The following is a 25,640-nucleotide window of genomic DNA, read 5'->3' on the forward strand; positions in this document are numbered from 1 at the left end:
TCCGTCTCCGCTTGCAGTGTGGAGAGGGAGGTGTCACAGCCCCCGTTGCTCTCTATGGGGAATCGGATGAGAGCGGACTGCCTGTCCGCTCTCATCCGATCCCATCCGATCCCCAGGATGGATGGAAAAATAGGGTTTCCATCCGTCCGGATTTCACGGACAGGATCGGATGCGGATGGCAGCGGGTGTCAGCGGACATGTCACCGCTTACATCCGCTGCTCCATAGGGCTGAATGGGGCATCCGATCAGATCCGCCTAAAAAACTGACAGGCGGATCTGATCGGACCGCCCGTGTGAAAGAGCCCTAACAGTTTTACATATTACAGCAGCGTCCAGACATGTAAGATACCAAACATTACAGATGATTTATTCTTACAAAGCAAATACACCATTGCACACTGGGAATGACTAATATTCCAGTGCTTCTCTTCTCGCACAGTTTCTCTCCCTTGCTCAGATAATGTGACCCCAAGAGGAGCAGGGGAGGGGCAAAGCTCTCAATGTCCTCCTTATTTGAAAACATCATTGGTTGTTAGGATACCAGTGGCTGGCCGCATGGTGCCCAAGGTTGTAATGCTGCACAATAAAAACCTGTTGCTTTATGTAACAAAAAGGCAGGCTTGATTCACCCACTGGTTTGATGACAATTTTTGGGCAATTTAGGGCAATTTTTAGGCAGTTTTCCAAGGCTCTGCTAAAGAACCCAGAAGGTACCCAAGGTGCCATGGCACTTTAGTAGAAAAAGACTGGCACGGTTGACTGGGCAAAAAAGCAGGCAGTCCAGTCATGAGTATGGTTGGAGGATCTGGCCTTACCATCTATCTGACTTTACCTAAAATGGTTATTGGGTTAGTAGTATATGTAAATATATTTTGTTTTATTTGTTGCTTAGTTGTTGAGCATAAGTACTGATTTCCCAGCATTTATTTAAATTTTTTGTGTTTGCAATATGTTCACAACATAGTTTACAAGGCAGTAAAAGGCAGGAAACCATACAACTGTAATAACAGAATCATTTCTCTCCAATTAACAAACTGAGTAGTCTATAGATATACATGTTCCTCGTTTCCCTGAAATTGCATTCTGACTAAATTTTACTGACTAACTCTTGGAATCTATTTTGTTCCTTCTTCCTATAATTTTAACTTTATATCACTTCAGAGTGGCAGTCCGCTCAAGTCTGTTTTTATATATACAGTAAAAATATATGCAGTATATATATATATATATATATATATATATACACACACATACAGTGGGGAACATAATTATTTGATCCCCTGTAAATTTTGTAGGTTTGCCCACTTACAAAGAATTGAAGGGTCTATCATTTATTTATATGATAGAGACAGGATATCAAACAAAAATCCAGAAAAAACACATGATACAAATGTTATAAATTGAGTTGCAGTTTAGTGAGTAAAATACGTATTTGATCCCCAAGCAAAACAAATTAGTACTTAGAGGAGAAACCCTTGTTGGCAAGCACCGAGGTAAGACATTTCTTGTAATTGGTTACCAGATTTGCATACATCTCAGGAGGGATATTGGTCCAGTCTTCTTTGCAGATCTTCTCCAAATTCTTAGGTTTCTTGGCTGTCGTTTGGCAACTCGAAGTTTCAGCTCCCTCCACAAATTATTTATAGGATTAAGGTCTGGAGACTGGCTAGGCCACTCCATGACCTTAATGTGCTTCTTCTTGAGCCACTCCTTTGTTGCCTTGGTGGTATGTTTTGGGTCATTGTCATGCTGGAAGACCCATCCATGACTCATCTTCAGTGTTCTGGCTGAGGAAAGAAGGTTCTCATCCAAGATTTTACAATACATGACCATGTCCATTGGCCCTTCAATGCGGCAAAGTCGGTCTCTACTTTTAGCAGAGAAACAACCCTAAAGCATAATGTTTCCACCTCCGTGCTTTAATGTAAGGATGGTGTTCTTAGGGTCATAGTCAACATAATTCTTCCTCCAAAAACGGCGAGTCGAGGTAATGCCAAAGAGCTTAATTTTGGTCTCATCTGACCACAGCCCTTTCTCCCAATCATTCTCTAAATCATTTAGCTGTTCATTGGCAAACTTCCGACAAGCCTGTACACGTGCCTTCTTGAGGAGGGGGACCTTGCGAGCGCTGCAGGATTTAAATCCATGGTGGCGTATTGTGTTACCAATGCTTTGTTTGGTGACTGTAGTCCCAACTACCTTGAGATCATTTACAAGCTTCTCCCGTGTAGTTCTGCGCTGATCCCTCAATTTTCTCATGATCATCCTTACCCCATGAGGCAAAATCTTGCATGGAGCTCCACACTGAGGGCGATTGATGGGTATTTTGTATTTCCTTCATTTGCAAATAATCGCTCCAGTTGTCTTTTTTTCTCACCAAGCTTATTGCTGATGGTGTTGTAGCCCTTTTCAGCCTTGTGCAGGTCTACAATCTTGTCCCTGACGTCATTTGACAGCTCTTTGGTCTTGCCTATTATAGTGAGGTTTGAATGGAAGAAAGAGATTCTGTGGACAGGTGTCTTTTATACACATAAGGAGTTGTTTTTAGGAGCACCTTCTTAAATTGACAGGGTTAATCTGTGTACCACATAAGCACAGACTGTAGCCAGACTGTGTGAGCCAGAATTATTGTTGGTTGGTAGGGGATCAAATACTTATTTTACTTACTGAACTGCAACTCAATTTATACATTTGTATTATGTTTTTTTTTTTTTTTGGTTGATAGTCTCTATCATTTAAAATATACCTATGATAACAATTCTAGCCCCTAATTTCTTTGTGAGTGGATAAACTTACAAAATCTGCGGGGGATCAAAATTAATTATTTTTGCCACTGTATATACAGTATATATATATATATATATATATATATACATACACACGTATATATAGGATAGTTACATCAGTTAATAGATTCTTCCCTTTTTAGGCACCTCATGGGTGAGATCTCTACACCTGAATCCCCAAAGAGGAAACACAGGTATACCCTGCCGGAGCAAGAGTGAGAATCCAAGGTGGGTTGACACAGAGCTGAGAATTATGCCAGGAAAATCTTACTACTTACTACTGGCATCCTAGAAAAATGTAAAAACTCATTGGATCTGGCCAGACTGAAGTTTTGGGCAGTGCAATGACTATGATCAAAGTAACCAAATAGAGAGCATTATTTAACTTACCGTATTTTCCGGCATATAAGACGACTGGGCATATAAGACGACCCCCCTAATTTTCATCTACCAGTAATACTTATACTTAGGTTACCTTGGAGATATTATACTCGCCGTATAAGACGACCCCCCATTTTTGGGGGATTTTTTTGAGGTTCAAAAGTAGTCTTATACGCCAGAAAATACAGTATCTGCCTGCAGTAAGCGTAAAAAAAAAACATAATGGCCTTGGTGCACAGGCTAGTCATGGATGAGGTACATGTTGCAATCAGACTGTGGCACTTCTTCACACAAGAGTTTTGCACCTGGCTAGGAAGCCACAGGTGTATAGTGCATGTGTATACACCCATACATATTGAAAATAGGATTAAATTAAAAATGAATTGAGTACAATATAATTGCATAGTGATATCAGAATTTGGATGCAGATTCTTTCTGTTACTGCTGGTCCTGTGTATCACATTATTCCAACACCATAACATTTTGCAGCTATACAGCGCTGGCACCACAGAGAGGTACAAAATATGGGTTGATAATTAAGATGCCTGCCAGAAATTTCTGTGACAAATTAGTGGATTTGTTCCTCTCTGCCTTTCATGTTCTGATTCCTTTCCCTAATTACAGCATTTCCATTATACACATGGCTTCATAGGCTAATGTTTTGACAAAAGAAATAATCTGACTGTAACTCAGTGAACATTGGAAACCACTAAATTCCAAATATTCATGTAACAATAGAAACTGCACTGATTATTTATTTTAGCCTGAAAACCATTTGTGCATTTTTAGGATAATAGCAATACTAATATTAATGAAAACAGTAATAATAATAATATAGAGGATTTATTTAACAGGGTAACTTGTGGATGCATGGAGATTGGAGATGCCCCCCCCCCCCCCACACACACACACACCGTATAATAATCTTTTTATGAAAATCCCAATGCTGCTTGGAGGTCTGAGGGTTACTTTACTAAAGGAGTGGAAAAATGTTTTTACCAAGAAAATTACATTTTACTTAGTTACTATAGAGAAGATGTGTTCACTTCATTGTTTCATATGAAAGAAAGAAATCCTGTTTTTCTTTTTTCCTGGAACAATTTGGTGTTCAGTGTGCACACAGCTAACATTAGGCAAAGTCTTGCCTCTACCAAGAGGACTGCCTCCATACAGAGACAAAGGGGTTGATTTGCTAAAAGCAAATTGACTGTTAGCTTAACCACTTAAGCCCCGAAAGATTTTACCCCCTTCCTGACCAGGGCCTATTTTGCAATTCGGCACTGCGTGATTTTAACGGACAATTGCGCGGTCGCGCGACGATGTACCTAAACAAATTTGACGTCCTTTTTTTCCCACAAACAGATCTTTCTTTTGGTAGTATTTGATCACCTGTGCGATTTTTACTTTTTGCGCTATAAACAAAAAAACAGCGTCAATTTTGCAAAAATAACAATATTTTTCACATTTTTTATATGAAATTCCCCCCAAAAAAAAGTAAAAATCAAAATTTTTTAACATTTTGGGCCAATTTTTTTTTTTACCATATGTTTGGTAAAAAAAAAAAATCGCAAAAAGCTTATTTTGATTGGTTTGCGCAAAAGTTATTGCGTTTACTAACAAAGGGAAAGATTTTTGTCATTTTTGGGTTTTTTTTAACGCGTAATGGGGGTGATCTGCGATTTTTTTTGCGGGACTGCAACATTGTGGCGGACAGATCAGACCCTTGACTGACATTTTTGACACTTTTGGGGTTACCAGTGACATTTCTACAGTAATCAGTGCTATACATATGCACTGTTACTGTAAAATTACACTGGCAGTGAAGGGGTTAACTTTTTTTTTTAGAGGGAGGGGTTATGTGTGTCCCTAGGGGCGTGATTCTAACTGTGATTGGCTGTGGCTTGAGGTGTAGGAACAGTGATCAACGGTCCTACATAGTAGAACCGTATGATCACCATTCCTACACAGGGGAGAATGACATAAATAGTCGTGCGGCGGTCGGCAAGTGGTTAAGAGAGTTAAGAGAAGTTTTACTGTGATAGGCAATTTTGCACAGAGCTTAGTGAACGAGGTGAACCTCTGCGGATGTTCCTTATCCAATCATGTACAAGCAACAATTATGTTTTTTTTTTTCATGTTTGTCATTAGGCATTCTTTGCAAAGTGAAATTTCATCTCATTCACTAAGCTCTGGGGGAAATCCCCATGCAAAATGCAACTTCCCTTGCAAACTGAATAGCCTATTTAGATCAGCCCCCACAGTGTGGAACAAGGCATAGCGCTTTGTGTATGACTAATGGGAAAAGGCAATACTGGTAACTAGTCCTTTGCCCTTTGCTTGCTTTTTTTTTTTTTGCATAATTTTCACAGTTTAGGTTCTTGTTACCCTTTCTACTCACTAAAGGAAAAATATTGTTTTTTAACCTATATTTACTGGTGGTGAGCTTTAAATGTTCTGTACTCTGTATATGATTTCACAAAGACTTCAACACTAATGCTGGCCATACACTAGCTGAAAGATCGTTCGAAAAGCTGTCATTTGGTCCGATCGTTCGTTTTTCGTCCAGTTAATGGGCACAAATAGAAAATCGTTTTTAACTTTTCAGAGCCGAAAAATAATTGAAGGAGCAGTTTGGAAAATCCGTCGACCGAACGATAAACGAACGATAAATTGAAAGGTTAATGTGTTTCTCAGCCCACCTGTTTGCACTGGGCATATGTGACAAACGGAAGAAAAACTGATTAATTTATGTCCATTGAACAATTTATCGTTCGAAATTCAGTCATTACATGATGGCACAATCGTCTGCTTTGCACTTTGCAGTAGGTGGTTGGAGCTATTCTAGCTCAACAGAGCACAGTCCAATGCAGTTGAGGCTCACAAACTCGAAAATGTCTGTCAAGATGAACCACAATAACACTTTAGACCTTTACAAAATAAGGTAAACAATATTATTGCCATTACTGATAGATGGAAGAGTTGTTCAGTATGGTATATATTTTCACAATGTTTAAAACAATATCATTATCATATTAGCTGATGTCTTGAATAGGGTAACAACATTTTAACCACTTGCTGACCACGCTATAGCAGAATGATGGCTACAGCGTAGCCTATCAGTGCTAACCATTGGTGCCGCCTATCACTGCCACCTATCAGTACCGCTTATCAGTGCAGCCTCATCAGTGCCACCTCATCAGTGCCCATCAGTGTAGCCTATCAGTGCCCATCAATGTAACCTCATCAGTGCATCCTCATCGGCACACATCACTGGAGAAAAATTACCTGTTTCCAAAATTGTATAACAAATCATAAAAAAGTTTTAGTTTTTTTACAAAATGTTCAGTCTTTTTCTGTTTATTTATCAAAAAACAACAAAAAAAAAAAAAAACCCAGTGATGATTAAATACCAACAAAAGAAAGCTCTGTTTGTGTTTTTTTTTGGGGGTACAATGTTGCACGACTGTGCAATTGTCATTCAAAGTGTGACAGTGCTGAAAGCTACAAATTGGCCTAGTCAGAAAAGGGTAAAAGTGCCCAGTAGGCACGTGGTTAAAGGGGATTTTTAATGTTAACTTTTTTAAAAAAATGTTTTTCTATTATTCGTTTTTTTTTTCTTAACACATAAATTATCTTACGTTATTTACAATGGTCTGGATTATAAGAACAAATATTTTTTTCTTTGTTAAATAGGAAATATGGCATGTAAATATTATGTAGTCATTAATTTGAATGACTTATCAAGTGACCCATCCCTTATAAGACAGCTCAGCACAAACTTTCAATGAGAGCTAGTCTGTCTAAAAGAAAAAGATTGCGGCTTTGCTGTCTCTGCTTAAGCCAATGTGTTCTGCAAACTCTTTGTCATGGATTAAAGGTTTACTTGTAAAACCATGATTTTTTTACACATAGTAAAAAAATTAAAAAACATTTGTTTTTTTAACAGCTAAAATAAAAGTGACCCAACAGCATTACAGTTTGCGTTTAAACTAACTTAGTGCAAAGAGTAAATATGACTTGCCACATGCCGCAACTCAGCAACAAGCCGCCTCAAACTGGAAGTCAGAACAATGGAAGCTGATTACTGATCTGCTGTTTTTTTTACAATCATTTAAACATGTACTTTGTTGCATCAAAAATGCTGACAGCTTTCTTTAGGTATTGGTAGAATGTACAATGTAGCCATGATTTTAAATTTTGGTCAACTTTTTTTTATAGTTACAGCATTTCAAGTAATATCTAAATAGGTTACATAAAGAGTATCCAAATCCAAAAAAAACACAATTTCATATTTAGCAGCTTACCAATCCTTAGATGTGTTGGTTGCATTCATTGCCTTTTTTATTCTTTTTCTGTTTTTTTTTTTAACATGGTGATTCTGCCAGTAACAGTTTCCCTAGTAGACATTTTAAAGCTCAAGCTGTTTTTTGCTCAATCATCTCATCAGACAGGGTAACCAGGAGCTTTCCAAACCATTCTGGACAATTTTTAAAAGGTTCTAATAAATCAAATGCAAAGTAGATTGCAAACTTGATAACACTGTACTTACTTGTTTAAGTGTTTGATATATAACACCAAACTTGAAAGTATTGTTGATTTCATGTTCATCATATGCAACAATCAAATGGGATGCCTAAAATATAAATAAAGAAGCATAAAGTAGAGAAAATACATCCCATTTAAAATATACAATTTAAAAAGTTAACCACAACATGTCCTAAAAATTACTCATCAGCTGTGGTCATTTTGTTTAGCTCAGCATGAAAAGAGCTTTCCTGGAGCATTTCAGTCTCTGAATGAAGCAAACAATCAACTATGAGTGGCAAAGCACAACCAAAAGATCTCTGGGATACATTTGTGGATAGGCATAACTCAGGAGATGGATACAAAAACTTCAAAGGTTTTATAAATGCCTAGAAGCACAGTGAAGTCTATTATTAAAAAGTGGTAGGTATGGAAGGGGTAAACTACAGTCAAATTCTTGAGGAAAAATGTTGCCCTCTGCCAGAAAGTTGTCAATGTGAAGAAGGTTCAAACATGACAATGACCCAAAGCACACAGCAAAAATTACCAAACAGTGATTGAAGGAGAAAAGGATGAATGCCCTTGCATGGCCAAGCTGGAGCTCAGACTTAAACCCCATTAAAAATATTTGGAATGACTTGAAGACTGCAGTCCACAAACAGTCACCATCAGATTTAACTGAACTTGAGCAGTTCTGCAAAGAAGAGTGGGCAAATATTGCAAAGTCTAGATGTGCAACGTTAGAAGAAAAATATCCCAACAGACTAAGAGCTGTAATTATCTCTCAAGGACTGCCCGCCACAGTTTAACTGCGGCAGGCTGGCCCTCCTGCACGAACTGACGTAGCTCTACGTCGATCGCAAGCCTGCAGCAAGGGGGCAAGCGCGCGCCGCTGGCCCCATGCATCGGAGTCCCCACTGCCGAGTGCCGGTGGGGCGCGCTTGCCCCCTTGCTGCAGGCTTGCGACCGACGTAGAGCTACGTCAGTTCGTGCAGGAGGGCCAGCCTGCTCTGATTGCAGCCGGGCTCCCGCAATCGATCCCCGCTGAGAGAGATATGGTCGGCTATTGCAAACACAGCTGAACGTTCTTCTCTCTGGAATGATCACAGAGCGCCTGTGATCCTTCTATATAGGATCACAGGTCTCTGTGATCATTTCAAAAGCCTAACCCTCATACAGTTAGAAACACTCCCCTAGGTACACATTTAACCCCTTGATCACCCACAGTGTTAACCTCTTCCCTGCCAGTGTCATTATTACAGTAACAGTGCATATTTGTAGCACTGATTACTGTAGTAATGTCACTGGTCCCCCCAAAAGTGTAAAAAATGTCACTTAGGGGTATGATCTGTCCGCCGCAATGTCGCAGTCCCACTAAAAATCGCAGACCACCAGCATTACTAGTTAAAAAAAAAAAAAAACAATAAAAATTACACAAATTTTTTTTTCTGACATGTTGCTGTTATATCTTTCACTTGAATGTTATAATAGTGTCTGTCTTCATTTTGGGCTGCAAAGCAACAAAATGTGATTATTCTAAAGGGGGTGATTTTTTTCTATACCCACTGTAAATAGCCAGTGCTGATACAGATTTAATATATTTTAATTACCTTTTTCATTTCATCATCAGAATCTCAAAAATAGAAACAATCTTGTGAAAAGGTAAAACATGTTTTTATTTGTATTTTTTACCTTTGGATAAAGAACTGGATTGAATTTAAGCCCAGTGGCATCGTCACATAAGGCCTGAAAAAAAAAGAACATTACAAAAATTATTTTTACCAACAATGGGTCATGACAAATGATGAAAACACATTATTAAATAGTATTGCTATGATAAAGGGGAGGAAAGATTGCCAGCGCTATCTTTGTCACTATATCCTGCTATGGACGTATTACTCTAGTTATTCACCATAGTATGGATGCAGCTTCTTAAGACATTCCATTCCATTTTACCTGCATTTACTGGTTAGCATTGTAAATTCTTTGTGTATTGTTAATCCATTTGGCCGGCATTATGGTTCTGTTGCACATTTTTAGTTTGCTTACTTTTTTATCTATTATTTTCATCATTTGTGAATAAAGAAGAGATTTTTGACAAATGTAGTGGGGTTTATTTACTAAGAGGTATAGCCTGTTCAATTAGCTAAGTGAATGTTCACTGAGCTTTTTTTAAAAAAAAGAGAAATCTGCATTTTCTTCAATCAACCTATCAAATCTAAGTAAATATCTTGCCTTTTTAACTTCTCTCAAACATGATTAGAAATTCAAAATCAACATTACTTCATCTTATTTACTAATATGAGTTTGGCAAAGTGAACAGGCTCTACTCCTTTAGTAAATAAACTAAGTTCTTAAACCTAGTTCTAATGTTTTTCTTTATTGGTTGTAATATACCATATTGGTAAATAATTAGGTGCCAACAGATATTCAGAATGATTTTAGCCCCCATTCACACTAGGGCGACTCACGAGGCGACTTGTGTCGCCCCAGGTCGCCCCAGGTCGCTTGACATGACCAAACCAATGTAAATGAATCAGTGCCGTCTTAATTGCCGCTATTAAGGTCGCTCCGACTTCAGAAAAGGGTCCTGTACTACTTTCAGGCGACCAGTGATCCGACCTGTCCCATATACTTCAATGGGAGTCGCCTCCTTATCTTAATTGAAGCGACCTGTAATCCGACTTGTCATCCGACTTTGCTAAAAAATGGCAGTGAACAAGAAAAGAGCATAATTTTCTTGCAGGCATTAGCGGTCATTTTTTTAGGCAGGCATGTCATTTTTTGGATTTCGTTTCTGGGGGGTCTAAAAAGTGTCCCTGTCAAGTTTCAGCTCTGTAGCATGTCCAGAACCCCTAAAAAAAAAAACATTTTTCTTTTAATTTTTTGTAGTGTCTTTACCAGCTGTCTTTTATACTTGCAGGCATTCATCAGCGGTCATTTTTTTAGGCAGGCATGTCATTTTTTGGATTTTGTTTCTGGGGGGTCTACAAAGTGTCCCTGTCAAGTTTCAGCTCTGTAGCATGTCCAGAACCCCTAAAAAAAATCATTTTTCTTTTAATTTTTTGTAGTGTCTTACCAGCTGTCTTTTTTTCTTGCAGGCATTTAGCGGGCATTTTTTTAAGCAGGCATGTCATTTTTGGGATTTCGTTTCTGGGGGGTCTAAAAAGTGTCCCTGTCAAGTTTCAGCTCTGTAGCATGTCCAGAACCCCTAAAAAACAGCATTTTTACTATATTTTCAGGAATACGGCTTCTCTGCGGCTGGCTTTTTTTCTTGCAGGCATTTAGCGGGCATTTTTTTAGGCAGGCATGTCATTTTTTGGATTTCGTTTCTGGGGGGTCTAAAAAGTGTCCCTGTCAAGTTTCAGCTCTGTAGCATGTCCAGAACCCCTAAAAAAAAAACATTTTTCTTTTAATTTTTTGTAGTGTCTTTACCAGCTGTCTTTTATACTTGCAGGCATTCATCAGCGGTCATTTTTTTAGGCAGGCATGTCATTTTTTGGATTTCGTTTCTGGGGGGTCTACAAAGTGTCCCTGTCAAGTTTCAGCTCTGTAGCATGTCCAGAACCCCTAAAAAACAGCATTTTTACTATATTTTCAGGAATACGGCTTCTCTGCGGCTGGCTTTTTTTCTTGCAGGCATTTAGCGGGCATTTTTTTAGGCAGGCATGTCATTTTCTGGATTTAGTGTCTGGGGGGTCAAAAAAGTGTCCCTGTCAAGTTTCAGCTATGTAGCATGTCCAGAACCCCTAAAAAAAATCATTTTTCTTTTAATTTTTTGTAGTGTCTTACCAGCTGTCTTTTTTTCTTGCGGGCATTTTTTTAGGCAGGCATGTCATTTTTTTTATTTAGTGTCTGGGGGGTCTAAAAAGTGTACCTGTCAATTTTCAGCTCTGTAGCATGTCCAGAACCCCTAAAAAACAGCATTTTTACTATATTTTCAGGAATACGGCTTCTCTGCGGCTGGCTTTTTTTCTTGCAGGCATTTAGCGGGCATTTTTTTAGGCAGGCATGTCATTTTCTGGATTTAGTGTCTGGGGGGTCAAAAAAGTGTCCCTGTCAAGTTTCAGCTATGTAGCATGTCCAGAACCCCTAAAAAAAATCATTTTTCTTATAATTTTTTGTAGTGTCTTACCAGCTGTCTTTTTTTCTTGCAGGCATTTAGCGGGCATTTTTTTAGGCAGGCATGTCATTTTTTTTATTTAGTGTCTGGGGGGTCTAAAAAGTGTACCTGTCAATTTTCAGCTCTGTAGCATGTCCAGAACCCCTAAAAAACAGCATTTTTACTATATTTTCAGGAATACGGCTTCTCTGCGGCTGGCTTTTTTTCTTGCAGACATTTTACGGGCATTTTTTGGGTGTCTTTGGAGGCATGTGCTTCTTAAAAATTATAGGAAAAAAGCTCTTTTTTTTTTTTTTATGTTTCTGGACAGACAAACAAAGCTATGTGAGACACACAACACTGCACACATGGGAAAAAGGAAATATGTAAAAAAAAAAACACAGGAAAAGGAAATTAGGTCACAAGACATCAGATTGTGATTGGCCAAATAAAAAGTTGCCTCGCGATTAGGTCGCGTCAAAGTCGCGCTAAGTCGCGCCAAAGTCGCGCCAAAGTCGCGCCAAAGTCGCGTCAAAATCGCGTCAAAGTCGCGCTGGAAGCGACGCTACTTTAGTGGTAGCGGCAGTGTGAACCAGCACTAAAAGTGCTATTTAAAAAGTTCACTAATCTGAATCCTGGAAACTGTGCACTTGGCTGTTCGGGACTTCCCTCCTCATTGGCTGAGACACCATTGGCTCCCATTGCTGTCAATCAAAGTCAGTGAGCCAATAAGGAGAGAAAGGGGGCGTGGCGGGGCTGGGCCATGGCTCCATGTCTGAATGGGCGCACAGAGTGGCGGCTCGGCTCAGGTGCTTCCATAGCAAGCTGCTTGCTGTGGGGGCACTCAACAGGAGGGAGGGACCCGAGAAGAGGAGGATCAGGGCTGCTCTGTGCAAAAATCACTGCAAAGAGCAGGTAAGTAAGACATGTTTGTTATTTTTAATGGAAAAAAAAACAATACTTTAGTATCACTTTTAGCTTTGACAATAAAAAAAAAAAAAATGGAAGCTGATTGATTTCTATGCAGACCCGCACCACATTTTGCACTCTCTAGTTTTAGTAAATTAACCCCAGAATGTAGAATAAGAGCACTTTCTTATTATTAATGTTTTATACTAGATTCCTTTTTGACTGATCAATACAGCTGCTAAAAGGTATTTAGGCAAAAGGAGATTGTGTTCTAATTTTTTGTATTAAGCTATATATCTGCATCTAACTTTCAAACCTAAGTACCCACAAAATAATTGTGATTCAAGCATTCTGCAGGTAAGTGTGTGCACTATGCAGATCTTAATATTGAGAAGTACATATAGGATTTCCTTTCCTAAAACTGGAAAGTGCAAAATCCGGTGAAGTTTGACATGGTAGCCAATCAACTTCTAATTTCAGCTTGTTCAATAAAGCTTTGACAAAAAAAAAAAAAACCTGGAAGCGGATTGGTTTCTATGCAGAGCTACACCAGATGTTGTAAACCATTCACATAGTATTTTTTATTTTTTATATTCCAGTTATTTTCATTTATCCTGCAATTCAAAACCCTGTAAATATTGTGCTAAGCTTTGCCAACCATAAATTTGCAACTGAAATAATATATTTCAAAGGTATTATCGTTTTTGGAAAATTATAGGTTTGAATAAACAATGCTAGTGTACTAATACGGTAGGCCAAAAGTGTTTGCTAAAGTAGAAAGAACACATACTGTAAAGTACATAGTAGGTGAAGATTTGTTATAATATGAGAAATTAATATAGAAGAATAAGCCAATTTTGTTGGCAAGAATTAAAAATGCACCAGTCTACCTTATGAAAGGAATACCAGACCACTGTGGTATGTCCTATATGGACAATGAGAGAGACATATTCACTTTTTTTTACCTTAGCCTGATAAAAGAAAATTAAAAGTCAGCAGTAACACTGTAGCTGCTGACTTTTCGGGACCTTTCACACTAGAATGCTGTGCTGGAAACCCACGTTCTGTGCTGGTTTCCTGCACTGCATTCAAATCCTCCTGCCCTTGCCATCTGCAGCGGGTATCAGAGCAAAGTTAGTGACACCCCAAACGCAGGTCATAAATGCAGTATGAAAGTACCATGAAATCCAGTTGTAATGCGTTTCCAAAAGTAGTGCATGCAAAATCATCAAAATTATTGGGCTAAAATCGCATTGCACAGGACTGTATGTGAATCGCATATGAACACGCAGCACATTCCTGTACAGTTCAAATGCAGTTCCTAGTGTGAATCGGCCCTTAAAACACTGATACGGATCCCCATTGCCGCCATCTTGGATTTGGTAGCCAGCTTATATGATTCAAAGCTCCATATGCATGAGATCCTGTGGTTCAGGAAGAGTGGTACTGCAGCCTGCTGGGATGCGTGACAATCCTTGATGGCTGTGGGCAGAGGGGGTGCAGCCAGAGCTGCAGTCCTCCTCGCCTAGGTGAGGATTCAGGAAGGAGATGTAGGTACGTGTCAAAAAAAAGTATCAAAAATATAAAAAAGACTGCATTTCAATTAGAAGCTGGGAGGAGGAAAACAACAAGAGGAACCTTTAACCGGTTGCCGACTGCTCACAGTATATTTACTGCGGCAGTCAGCCCCGCCCAGGCAGAGTGACGTAGGTCTACGTCGCTCGCCTGTCACTCCTTTTAGAGCCAATAGCGGGCGAGCGCGCGCCCGCTGAGGCTCGTTCACAGAGGAGTGCGGGCGTGTGACCGGCGGACCCGATGTCCGCCGGTCACACTACGATCGCCGGTACAGTGGGAGAAAGACAGAGCGGCTTATGTAAACAAGCCGCCTGTCATTCTCCCCTGTGTAAAAATGAAGATCAGACGGTTCTACTATGTAGAACCGATGATCTTTGTTTTTACACTAGGAGACCTGTCCCCCTACAGTTAGAAACACGCCCCTAGGACACACTTAACCCCTCCCTGTCCAATACAGTTAACCCCTTCCCTGCCAGTGTCATTTTTGCAGTAACAGTGCATATATATAGCACTGATTACTGCAGTAATGTCCCTGGTACCCCCAAAAGTGTCAAAAATGTCAGTCAAGGGTCCGATCTGTCCGCCGCAATGTCGCAGTACCGCAAAAAAAAAAAACGCAGATCGCCGCCATTACGCGTTAAAAAAAACACCAAAAATGACAGAAATCTTTCCCTTAGTTAGTAAACGCAATAACTTTTGCACAAACCAATCAAAATACGCTTATTGCGATTTTTTTTACCAAACATAGGTAGCAGAAAACAAATTGGCCAAAAATGTAAAAAAAAATTGATTTTTACATTTTTTTGGGGGGGAATTTCATATAAAAAAAAGTGAAAAATATTGTTATTTTTGCAAAAATTATGCTCTTTTTTTGTTTATAGCGCATGATCAAAAAATCGCACAGGTGATCAAATACCATCAAAAGAAAGCTCTGTTTGTGGGAAAAAAAGGACGTGAAATTCGTTTAGGTACAGCGTCGCACGACCGCGCAATTGTCATTCAAAGTCACGCAGTAAAAAATTGCAAAAAACCCCCTGGTCAGGAAGGGGGTAAAATCTTCCGGGGCTTAAGTGGTTAATTTAGGCTGAAGTTCCACTTTAAAGTGTATATCCAGCCAAAAATGCTTTTCTTAATTTTGGATAGCGTACAGAAGGGTTAGAAATTCTGTCACCTTTTAACTTTTATCTAGTTGGAGAGATTTTCTCTCACTCCCTGCCCTGTTGACAATACTTTACACAGAAAATTTAAATGTGCCACTCAAACCTGAGGATCATAGGCCCCTACATTCCAAAAAAGGATATACTTTGAAACTTAACAGGGAAACAGGACTTTAAAGGTGACATTAAACTTAAATTGTAAAAACATAAATTTTTATTTTGTAATAATTAAAAAAAAAAAAAAAGAATAGTAATATTATCTGGGATTGATTCAAGGTATATAGTGATAACTATTGCTGAGTATATACACTATACAATGGTGGCAGTTCCCTCAAGGAATTATCCGAGATTATATTTCCCCCCCGGATGAGAAATATGCATTGAAGCATATGCTTTATACCCTACAGTGATTTGCTCTCCTTATGGCCTACTAGTACTGAGGGAGGTGGCTCATCTCCTGTATGAATTGTAGGGACTCCTTGCAATGCCTAATTAATTAATCTTTTGAATACAGATGGTAAGTGTACCTTTGGCATATGGTCCTTTCCAGTGTGGTCAAGTTTACATATTGGTTCATATCAACACAAACTGTTTTGTGATTGAGGTATATGTTTTTTTCTCGTCTTTTTATTTTGTTGAAATTTCTATTATCACTGTAATTGTGTCCTTAAGAAAAAAAAAAGTGTCCTAAAATGTTTGTATTTGTATCTTTATATATATACAATGTATATGCTTTGCAGCTCCTGAAGAAGTCGACTGGCGGAACATGTTGGGCGATGAGCATTTGTCAAAAACATAAAACTCTGTATTTGAAGTGGTTGTACCGGGGTGATGCCTGCAACTAGGGGCATCACCCCAGTACCGTTTTTTAGAACCAGCGGTCGGCTTTCTAAAGATAAGAAACTATGCAGCTTAGCAGCCGCTCAACTGTTATCACAGGGAGCGGGAGGGGACGTCCCTCCCCCCCTCCTTCCGCCGCTCTGCCCAGGTGTCCTGTCCCACCGGATTCATCTTTGATCGGGTCTCCAATGAAGTACCCGGAATCGACATCACTTACGGTTTACTCGGCTGCCAATGGCGCCGATTTGAAAAGTCACAGTATTCAAAAATGCAGATTTTTGGCGTTTTGAATACTTTTAAGTGCAAAGGAGGGGTTTGGGGAGTTATGTGAGTTATCACCGCGATCGTCAGAGCGGGAGCAATAATTCTAGCAAAAGACCTCCTCTGTAACTCTAAACAGGTAACCGTAAAAAAATTTGAAAGCGTCACCTATGGAGATTTTTAAGTACTGTAGTTTGTCGCCATTCCACAAGTGTGCACATTTTTAAACCGTAACATGTTAGGTATCTATTTACTCGGCATGACATCATATTTCACATTATATAAAAAATTGGGCTATTTTTACTGTTTCGTTATTTTTTAATTCAGTGAAGTGTATTTTTTCCAAGATAATTGTGTTTGAAAGACTGCTGCGCAAATACCGTGTGACATGAAAAATATTGAAACGACCGCCATTTTATTCTCCAGAGTCTTTGCTGAATATATATATAATGTCTGGGAGTTCTAAGTAATTTTATAGCAAAAAATACTGATTTGAACATGTAAACAACATGTGTCAGAAATAGGCTTGGTCCTTAAGTGGTTAATATTTGGTGTATTTCTATGCATCTTTTTTAAAAATTTGTTACAAAATAAAAAAAAAAAATTATTTTTGTGTTATGGCACCCTTAAAGTCCAGTTTTCCTGATAAGTTTCAAAGTATAAATATTTTACACAAAAAGTGAGTGTAACCCTCCAACAGCAACAATGGGCAGAAATAAAAATGCTTCTCTAGGGGGAAGGTTAGAACCTCTATTTCTATCTGTGTCACTGTTGCAGATTTTCCTTCACTTCCTGGTATGTGAACCATTAGCAGAACAGTATGTGTGGGGGAAATCTCTCTAATAAAGCCCCCAATAGCAGTTATAATTTCCCCCATCCTACCAAAAACAAGAAAAAGTTTTGGCTTGGCATAGACTTTAACCTCCCTGGTGGTATTCCCGAGTGTGGCTCGGGGTGGAATTTCAGTGACATTAGCGGTAACCCCGAGCCACACTCAGGGTACAGCCAGGGAGAAGTCGCTGGATCCTGGAAGAGGTTACATACCTTGTCCCCAGGATCCCGCAATGTATTCCGTCAGTGTACAGTGGCCGGATCTTCCGACTGATGCTGTGTGCTCCGTCTTCCGTTCCCTGCGAGCGTCGCATCGCAGGGGGGTGGAACCGGCGGTAAATTCAAAAAGGAAAACACACAAACACACTGATATATTGTAATCCTATTGGATTACATTACTAAATAAAATAAATTGACCTTAGTTTGCCCCCCAGTGGCCTTGCCTGCAGTTTTACTGTACTTTATATATATACTGTATATATATCTATATATATATCTATATATATATATATATATATATATATATATACTTATAATACATATATATATATATATATATATATATATATATATATATATATATATATATTTACTTTAACTTATCTATAGTTATTTATATTATAATTTATGATTTTGTGTTTCAAACTTTATCATACCCGAAATGTTATAAAGAGGAATGCACAGTAAAAAAAAAAATCATATGTAAATAGTTGGTTTGGGCTGCTCATTCTTAAGAATTACATGCAAAATAATGGTACCGCTTTCAGCACCTAAAATCTGAAATAATCATACCGCCAGGGAGGTTAAACAATACACACTTATCCTTAAGGCACCACTCACATATAGGTGTTTTGGATCATGGACAGAATTTCCGTGATTCTGCCCACGATCCCGAACCAATTGCAAGTCACGGGCGATGCCCGTGCGATTCCTGTGACTTGCAATGTCAGCCCAAACGTGGCACTATTTTACTGTGATTGTCGCCTGACGAATTGCGGTAAAATCGTGCAAACAGAATCGCGGGACACCTGTCACCCAAAAGAAGTACAAGAACTTCTTTTGGGCAACAAGCATCCCGTGATTCTGTTTGCGTGATGTTACCGTGATTTGTCAGGCGACAACCGCAGCAAAATCACACCGCATTTGTTGTGCCATTGCAAGTCACGGGAATTGCATGAGCGTCACGGCGATTCTGCCCGCGATCCGCAACGCCTGTATGTGAATGGAGCCTTACCGTAAGGAGCTAAACAACAATCATGGCAGGCTCTTAAGACCGTTAGTAATTCTGAACCTACCTTTGCTATCTGAGGGATGCTGGGAAGTTTATTGAATCCAGCCAGTGGAATCCTTTCATGTAGAGTTTTTGCTTTTGACCTTGAAAAAAAGTCAATAAAGAAAAATCAAATGTAGGTCTGAATCAAGAGCAAATATATTCCATTATCATAAAGACAAAAAAACTGGGACATCACTTTCCACGTGAAGCGTGCATCCTTATATTTAGAATAAACCTCGCTATTTTATGAGCTCTAAGAGCATTTGGACAATTGATCTTGATAAAGTGAGTGATGATGAAGAAAAGATTCTGCAAACTTATTTCAGAGATAAGATGAAGACGCAGATAAAGCAGTATTTGTTGGGCAAGATGGCTGAAAAAAGTTCAGAAATAGAACAATGTTTGTTTTCATCATGCGGGGATTATTGGAAATGACAGCAGTAGAGCATTCACAGGCTTAGTTAATGCTTCAGACATACACTACTGCAGAGCCCAGCTGTGCTGAAATATTACTAAATACTTCAGTGACTGACAGGTTTGTTTAAAAAACTTGTTTGATTATAATGTAGGATTTATGCTTCTAACATATGCGCAGAGATTTTACAGCTAGTTTCAAAACAAGTACGTGATTTGACAAGCAAAGGTGCTAAAACTATTAAAGCAATCATAATAAAGACTGTTTAAAATGGAATTAAATTAACATATTTTTGTGTGTATGTTGCTGAAATCTGTACACTGTAGGGATTGATTTAGAATGATTGAAAAAGTAATATTTTTCCCCAAAAAATAACGTCATACTTATCGCCCTGTCGGTGCTCCTCCCCACTTTAGAGTGCCCCCATAGTAAGCTGCTTTTTATGGGGGAACTTGTGTGGGTTTGATCATGAGCCAGGCTGTGTGTGTCCAGTGACACACACAGCGTGGCTCGGCCCCACCCCTTGCTCCCTCCTCCTAGGATTTGATTGACAGTGGTAAGACCCAATGGCTCCCACTGCTACCTCTATGTGAAGTGAGAAGAGAGGTAGAGGAGAGTGCCACTGCTCTTGGACACAATACTAGATTGGGATTGGGTTCAGGTAAGGTTTTAGCAGGGGGCTGGGGAGCTGAACATAGAAGGTTTATTTTTTACCTGAATGCAGAGAATTCTTCTGTCTTTACAACCACTTTAGGACATAGTTCACATGGGCGTAGTAAGGTGAAGGACTGTTTGTGTTTGGGGGCAGTATTCCATGTGTGCCCATGCAGGCAGTCCCATTAATTGCACTGACACAGCAGCTGCTCCCAATTTGAAAGCCATGTAAGTGCAAAGCCCCGAACGCACACTGCCTGCTATGAGTCCGCATGCTCACACAGCTGTCAAATTGGGAGCAGCAGCCTGGGCAGCAACTGCATTCCAACTGAAATGAATGGGACTGCCTGCATAGGGAAGCACAGAAAACGTGTTCATACCCAAACACAGCACTCACATGGGCATACACTTAAATAATTTGTTACCCCGACACTTCATATTCCTGATATGTGCCTGCTGTACAATGTACTTGTATGAGAAGTATCCTGTTCTCTTTGTAAAGCTTCCTTTGTGTGAAATCCCTGGCGTTCCTGCTAGTGCCCTTGCTTTCCTATTAAAAACCACACTAAACAGGAGAGTACATCATAGTCAGTTCTCTATCTGTGCTGGGAACTTAGTATGCTCTCCTCCAATGATCAGACTTGTCCTGACACGTCCCCCACTGCACAGCCAATCACTGGGAAGCTCAGTGTGCTGCTGCTGCTTCTCCTCCCCCCAGCTCTTATGCAGCTGAGAACAGAGGGAATATGATCACTTCTAAAAAGGGAAGAAAGGTATTTATATATTTTTTTGTATATCTATACAAAAATGTTTTGCTTTTCATTTCTATTTTAAACTGAATGGGTTGTTTTACAAGGTGAAAGTTTACATTCACAATCCTGTTCATGTGAACGAGGCTTAAACGACAACAAAAACAACATGTCCCCTTATTATATGTCTTGTATAATAATATTTATTATTACCTATACATGTTTTTATTTATATTATTTTTACCCATTGCAGTATGTTTATGCAAAAGGTTTTGAGTGTACATGATACCCTTTATTGGCTAATTTAGGTTATTATTGATGCAAGTTTTCAGAACACATTGGGTTCCTTCCTCAGGGACTATACAATTCTAAAAATGGTTCTCCATAAACATGTAGCTTTAATAAAATTTTTCAGAATTATATAATGCCTGAGGAAGAAACCCTATGTTTTCTTAAAGCTTGCATTTTCAATAAGTTAACCAATAAAGAGTATCATTTAGACTCCAAATGTTATGCATTAGTCGATGACTAACATCGTACAAGGCTCTCAAACTTTGGGGCTCTTTATAAGACTAAACTCAAATAAATACGGATTCCTGCGAGCAACCTACCTATATCAGATTTTAAATGCCGCAGACACCTCACTTCTCATAAAAGTGCAAAGAGCAAATAAAGGCTGTCAGACTGAATCTACGCAGAGGAAAGGACACAGCTGCGGCGTCTCCCACTATACCACCACGGTATTCTGAAGGTTGTTAAACCTATTTTGTATGGCGGTTTAAAGGTGCATGGATGCACCATCACATGTGAGTGCACTACCTTATGTTTTTACAATAATTAAAAGTTTTTAAAGGTATAAGCACTATTGTGAGCTTTTTATTTTCATGATACGTTGGCTGTTACGTTAAGATTTGCTGATATTGGGATGTGATCACCTGGAAGTGTCATCCATAGGATACCCTGCATTTGAGCCTAACTGTAGAAATTTTAAGGTGAGCGCCCAATCACAAGGGGGTGCACGGTTAAGATTGAGCTGTGACACCTCGGTCACTCACTCTGTTTGGGAAACACTGCCACATTCAGGTGGCTTGAGCACCTATAGAAGATTCTTTTATACCACTCTGCACTGATCATCACTAGGGTTGAGCGGACACCTAGATGTCCGTGTTCGACGGGTTCGGCCGAACTTTAAAAAAAAGTCCGGGTCCGTGTCCCGGACTTTTACCGAACTTTTCCCGGACACCGAACCCCATTGAAGTCAATGGGGACCCGAACTTTAAGGCACTAAAATGGCTCTAAAACACCAATGGAAAGGGCTAGAGTGCTGCAAATGGCAGCAAAACGTAGTTAAGAGCATGGCAAGTGCTCTGCAAACAAATGTGGATAGGGAAATAACTTAAAACAACAAAAAAAAAAACAGAAAAATAAAACAATGTTCTTCATCTCTGAAGGACGAGGCCCATATGGAGTAGGAGGGAGGTTGAGGTGGTGGTGGATGTGGCGGTGTCATAGGCGTGTGCACAGGGTGTGCCTGGTGTACCTGGGCACACCCTAATCACCTAGGGCACATAGCATTATCGCTCTGTTTGCCAGTGAGGAGATGGGAAAGATCTCCCTCGCACCTGCTCTGCTCTATTTTTCTTTGCCAGCAGGGAGAGTAATGTATCGGGGCCATGTACATGTAGGCAAACACATGCATGTGTATTTCAACTTTGGGGTGCACACCCTAATGCAATAGGCTGCGCACACCTATGGGCGGTGTAGGTGGAAGCGGCGGTGGAGGAGGACCAGGGCCGGATTAAGAGCATCATGGTCTTGGTGCTGAGGATTTTGAAGGGCCTTAAGGGCCGTGCCTTGGCATGCACCCAGAGGAGGAAGGGTGCAGCCATGCATGCCTAATTCAACATGGGATGCTGTCTCTGAAGCCCATAAACACATCCATGCTTCGGCAACTGTCCCTCCTTGTCCGGCCTTCGCGCTGTGTGGGGAGGTTCTGAGGGTGCTGCCTGGGGAAGCGAGCATAGAAGCCAGACTTCTGTGCTTACAAGTGACAGAAGAGCGGTCACAGTGCATATGGCCAACCCGGGGCCTATATAAAAGGTAGGGGCCTGCATGGAGCTGCAGCTCCAATAGCCCCTACGTTAATCTGGCCCTGAGGAGGAGGACGAGGTAGCCAACACTGCTTCTTTTCACAAATTTTAAATGAGGGTACACCCCAAAAGAGTGAGAAAAAGCAAAAATGGAACAATGGCTGGGTAAGGTCGGTATCCATTGCTATTCTGCACAAGGTACGGAAAAGTCCCGTGGGATCCATGCCTGGTTCATTTTAATGAACGTGAGCTTGTCCACATTGTCTCTGGACAGGCGGCTGTGCTTGTCTGTTATAACACCCCCAGCCGTGCTAAATACCCGTTCAGATAATACACTGGCTGCAGGGCACGCCAGCACCTCCAAGGCGTAAAGGGCAAGCTCAGGCCATGTGCCCAATTTGGAGACCCAGAAGTTGAAGGGGGCAGACCCCTCATTCACTACATGTAGGCGTGTGCACACATACTGCTCCACCATGTTGGTAAAATGCTGCCTCCTGCTAAGACGTTCCATCTGAGCTGCTGGTGCTGCTGTTTGTTGTGGCGTGCTGACAAAGCTTTTCCACATTTCAGCCATGCTAACCCTGCCTTCTGAGGTGCTGGCGGTGCCCTGGTTGAGTTGGCGACCTCCTCCTCCTCTGCCTTGTGCTTCCACTGTGGCCCCGCTGTCAGATGGGAATGCCAGCAGCATCGCGTCTACCAGCGTGCGCTTGTACTCGCGCATCTTGCGATCGCGCTCCAGTGAGTGAATTAAGGACGGTACGTTGTCCTTGTAATGGGGATCCAGCAGCGTGGCCACCCAGTAATCAGCACAAGTTAGAATGTGGGCAACTCGGCGGTCGTTGTGGAGACACTGCAGCATGTAATCGCTCATGTGTGCCAGGCTGCCCAGAGGCGACGAAAGGCTGTCCTCTGTGGGAGGTGTATCGTCCGTGTCCTCTGTATCCCCCCAGCCACGCACCAGTGATGGCCATGAGCTGGCCTGGGTGCCACCCTGCTGTGAACATGGTTCCATCTCCTCCTCCAGCTCCTCCTCCTCCTCATCCTCCTCATCCTCCAGAACTGTGCCCCTGCTGGACAATTGTGTCCCTGGCGTTTGTGTGTGCAGGAACCCACCCTCGGAGCCCCTTGCGAATGACTGCCCTGAAAGCCTTGGAAATGTTACCTCTTCATCCTCCTCCTCCTCCTCATCCTGTGCCACATCCTCTTCCATCATCGCCCGAATTGTTTTTTCAAGGAGGCATAGAAGTGGGATAGTTAAGCTGAGAACGGCGTCATTGCCACTGGCCATGTTGGTGGAGTACTCAAAACAGCGCAACAAGGCACACAGGTCTCGCATGGAGGTCCAGTTATTGGTGGTGAAGTGGTGCTGTTCCGCAGAGCGACTCACGCGTGCGTGCTGCAGCTGAAACTCCACTATGGCCTGCTGCTGCTCGCACAGTCTTTCCAGCATGTGCAAGGTGGAGTTCCACCTTGTGGGCACGTCACATATGAGGCGGTGAGCGGGAAGGCCGAAGTTACGCCGCAGCGCTGACAGGCGAGCAGCAGCAGGGTGAGAACGCCGAAAGTGCGCACAAACGGCCCGCACTTTCTGCAGCAGCTCTGACATATCGGGGTAGTTTTTAAGGAACCTCTGCACCACCAAATTCAGCACATGCGCCAGGCAAGGGATGTGCGTCAAACCGGCTAGGCCCAGAGCTGCTATGAGATTTCTCCCGTTATCGCACACCACCAGGCCGGGCTTGAGGCTCGCTGGCAGCAACCACTCATTTGTCTGCTGTTCAATGCTCCTCCACAACTCCTGCGCGGTGTGTGGTTTGTCCCCCAAACAGGCAAGTTGTAAAACTGCCTGCTGTCGTTTACCCCTGGCCGTGCTGAAGTTGGTGGTGAAGGTGTTACTCTGTCCGGATGAGGAGGCGGTAGAGGATGAGGAAGCGGAGTAGGAGGAGTTAGGAACAGGAGGCAAACTGAAGCGCCCTGCAATCCTCGGTGGTGGAAGGACATGCGCCAAATTGCTATCCGCTTCAGGCCCATCCGCCACTGCATTTACCCAGTGTGCCGTTAGGGAGATATAACGCCCCTGACCGTGCTTACTGGTCCACGTATCGGTAGTTAGGTGGACCTTGGCACAGATGGCGTTGCGCAGTGATTTTTTCCCCCACTTGGTTGTGCAGGGAAGGGATGGCTTGCCTGGAAAAGTAGTGGCGGCTGGGCACGACGTACTGTGGGACAGCCACCGACATAAGGTTTTTAAAACTGTGCGTCTCCACCAGACGGAATGACAGCATTTCAAAGGCCAATAATTTTGAAATGCTGGCATTCAGGGCCAGGGATCGCGGGTGGGTAGGGGGGTACTTCCTCTTCCTCTCAAGTGTTTGGGAGATGGAAAGCTGAACGCTTCCACGGGACATTGTGGAGATGGTTGTTGGTGACCCAGGTGGTGGTGTTGCTGACAGATCGTCTGTTTGCGGGGTGGCAGGTGCCGGTATCACTACAGATGTGGCTGGAGCGGCCGAGACTGCAGCAGAAGAGGAAGCAGGATGAGCCAGAGACGTTTCTTGGTTTTGAAGGTGTGTACTCCACTGCAGCTCGTGCTTTGCACTTAGATGCCTGATCATGCAGGTTGTGCTCAGGTTGAGAAGGTTTATGCCTCGCTTCAAGCTCTGATTGCACAGGGTGCAAACCACTCGTGTCCTGTCATCAGCACATTTTCTAAAGAACTTCCACGCTAGAGAACTCCTTTGAGCTGACTTTGGTGCGCTCGTTCCCTTGCTGCGTTGGGCAGTAGCGGGCGTAGTGTCTAGGGCACGGCCGCTCCGCTTCTGCACCCTGCTCCCTCTTCTGCTGTGCTGGTGGCTCTGTGCGACCACCGCCTCTTCCTCCAAACTACTCAGGTCACCTGCATGACGTTCATTCCATGTGGGGTCGAGGACCTCATCGTACTCCACATCATCTTCCACCCAGTCTTCACCCCTGCCCTCCTTGTCGGTCTCCACAATGCTGAACGCCGCAGCAGTTGGCACCTGCGTTTCGTCATCATCGGAGACGTGTTGCGATGATCCTTGCATGTACTCATCTTGAGAAATAAGTGGTTG

The 25,640-nt window shown here is 41.6% G+C and overlaps 1 protein-coding gene across 1 annotated transcript in view; it reads right to left on the reverse strand.

The window, feature by feature from the left end:
• RAP1GAP2 (RAP1 GTPase activating protein 2) overlaps positions 1–25,640 on the reverse strand; it is a 949,148-nt gene that overhangs the window by 81,900 nt on the left and 841,608 nt on the right. Inside the window, exons 9-11 of the mRNA XM_082245390.1 lie at positions 18,663–18,741; positions 9,385–9,438; positions 7,718–7,801 (exon numbers count right to left, since the gene is read on the reverse strand). Of these exons, the coding sequence (XP_082101516.1) occupies positions 7,718–7,801; positions 9,385–9,438; positions 18,663–18,741 (217 nt within the window). The remainder of the gene's footprint in view (positions 1–7,717; positions 7,802–9,384; positions 9,439–18,662; positions 18,742–25,640) is intronic.

This window comes from Pelophylax lessonae (assembly GCF_965119305.1).
Source record: "Pelophylax lessonae genome assembly, chromosome: 2".
Lineage (NCBI taxonomy): Eukaryota > Metazoa > Chordata > Amphibia > Anura > Ranidae > Pelophylax > Pelophylax lessonae.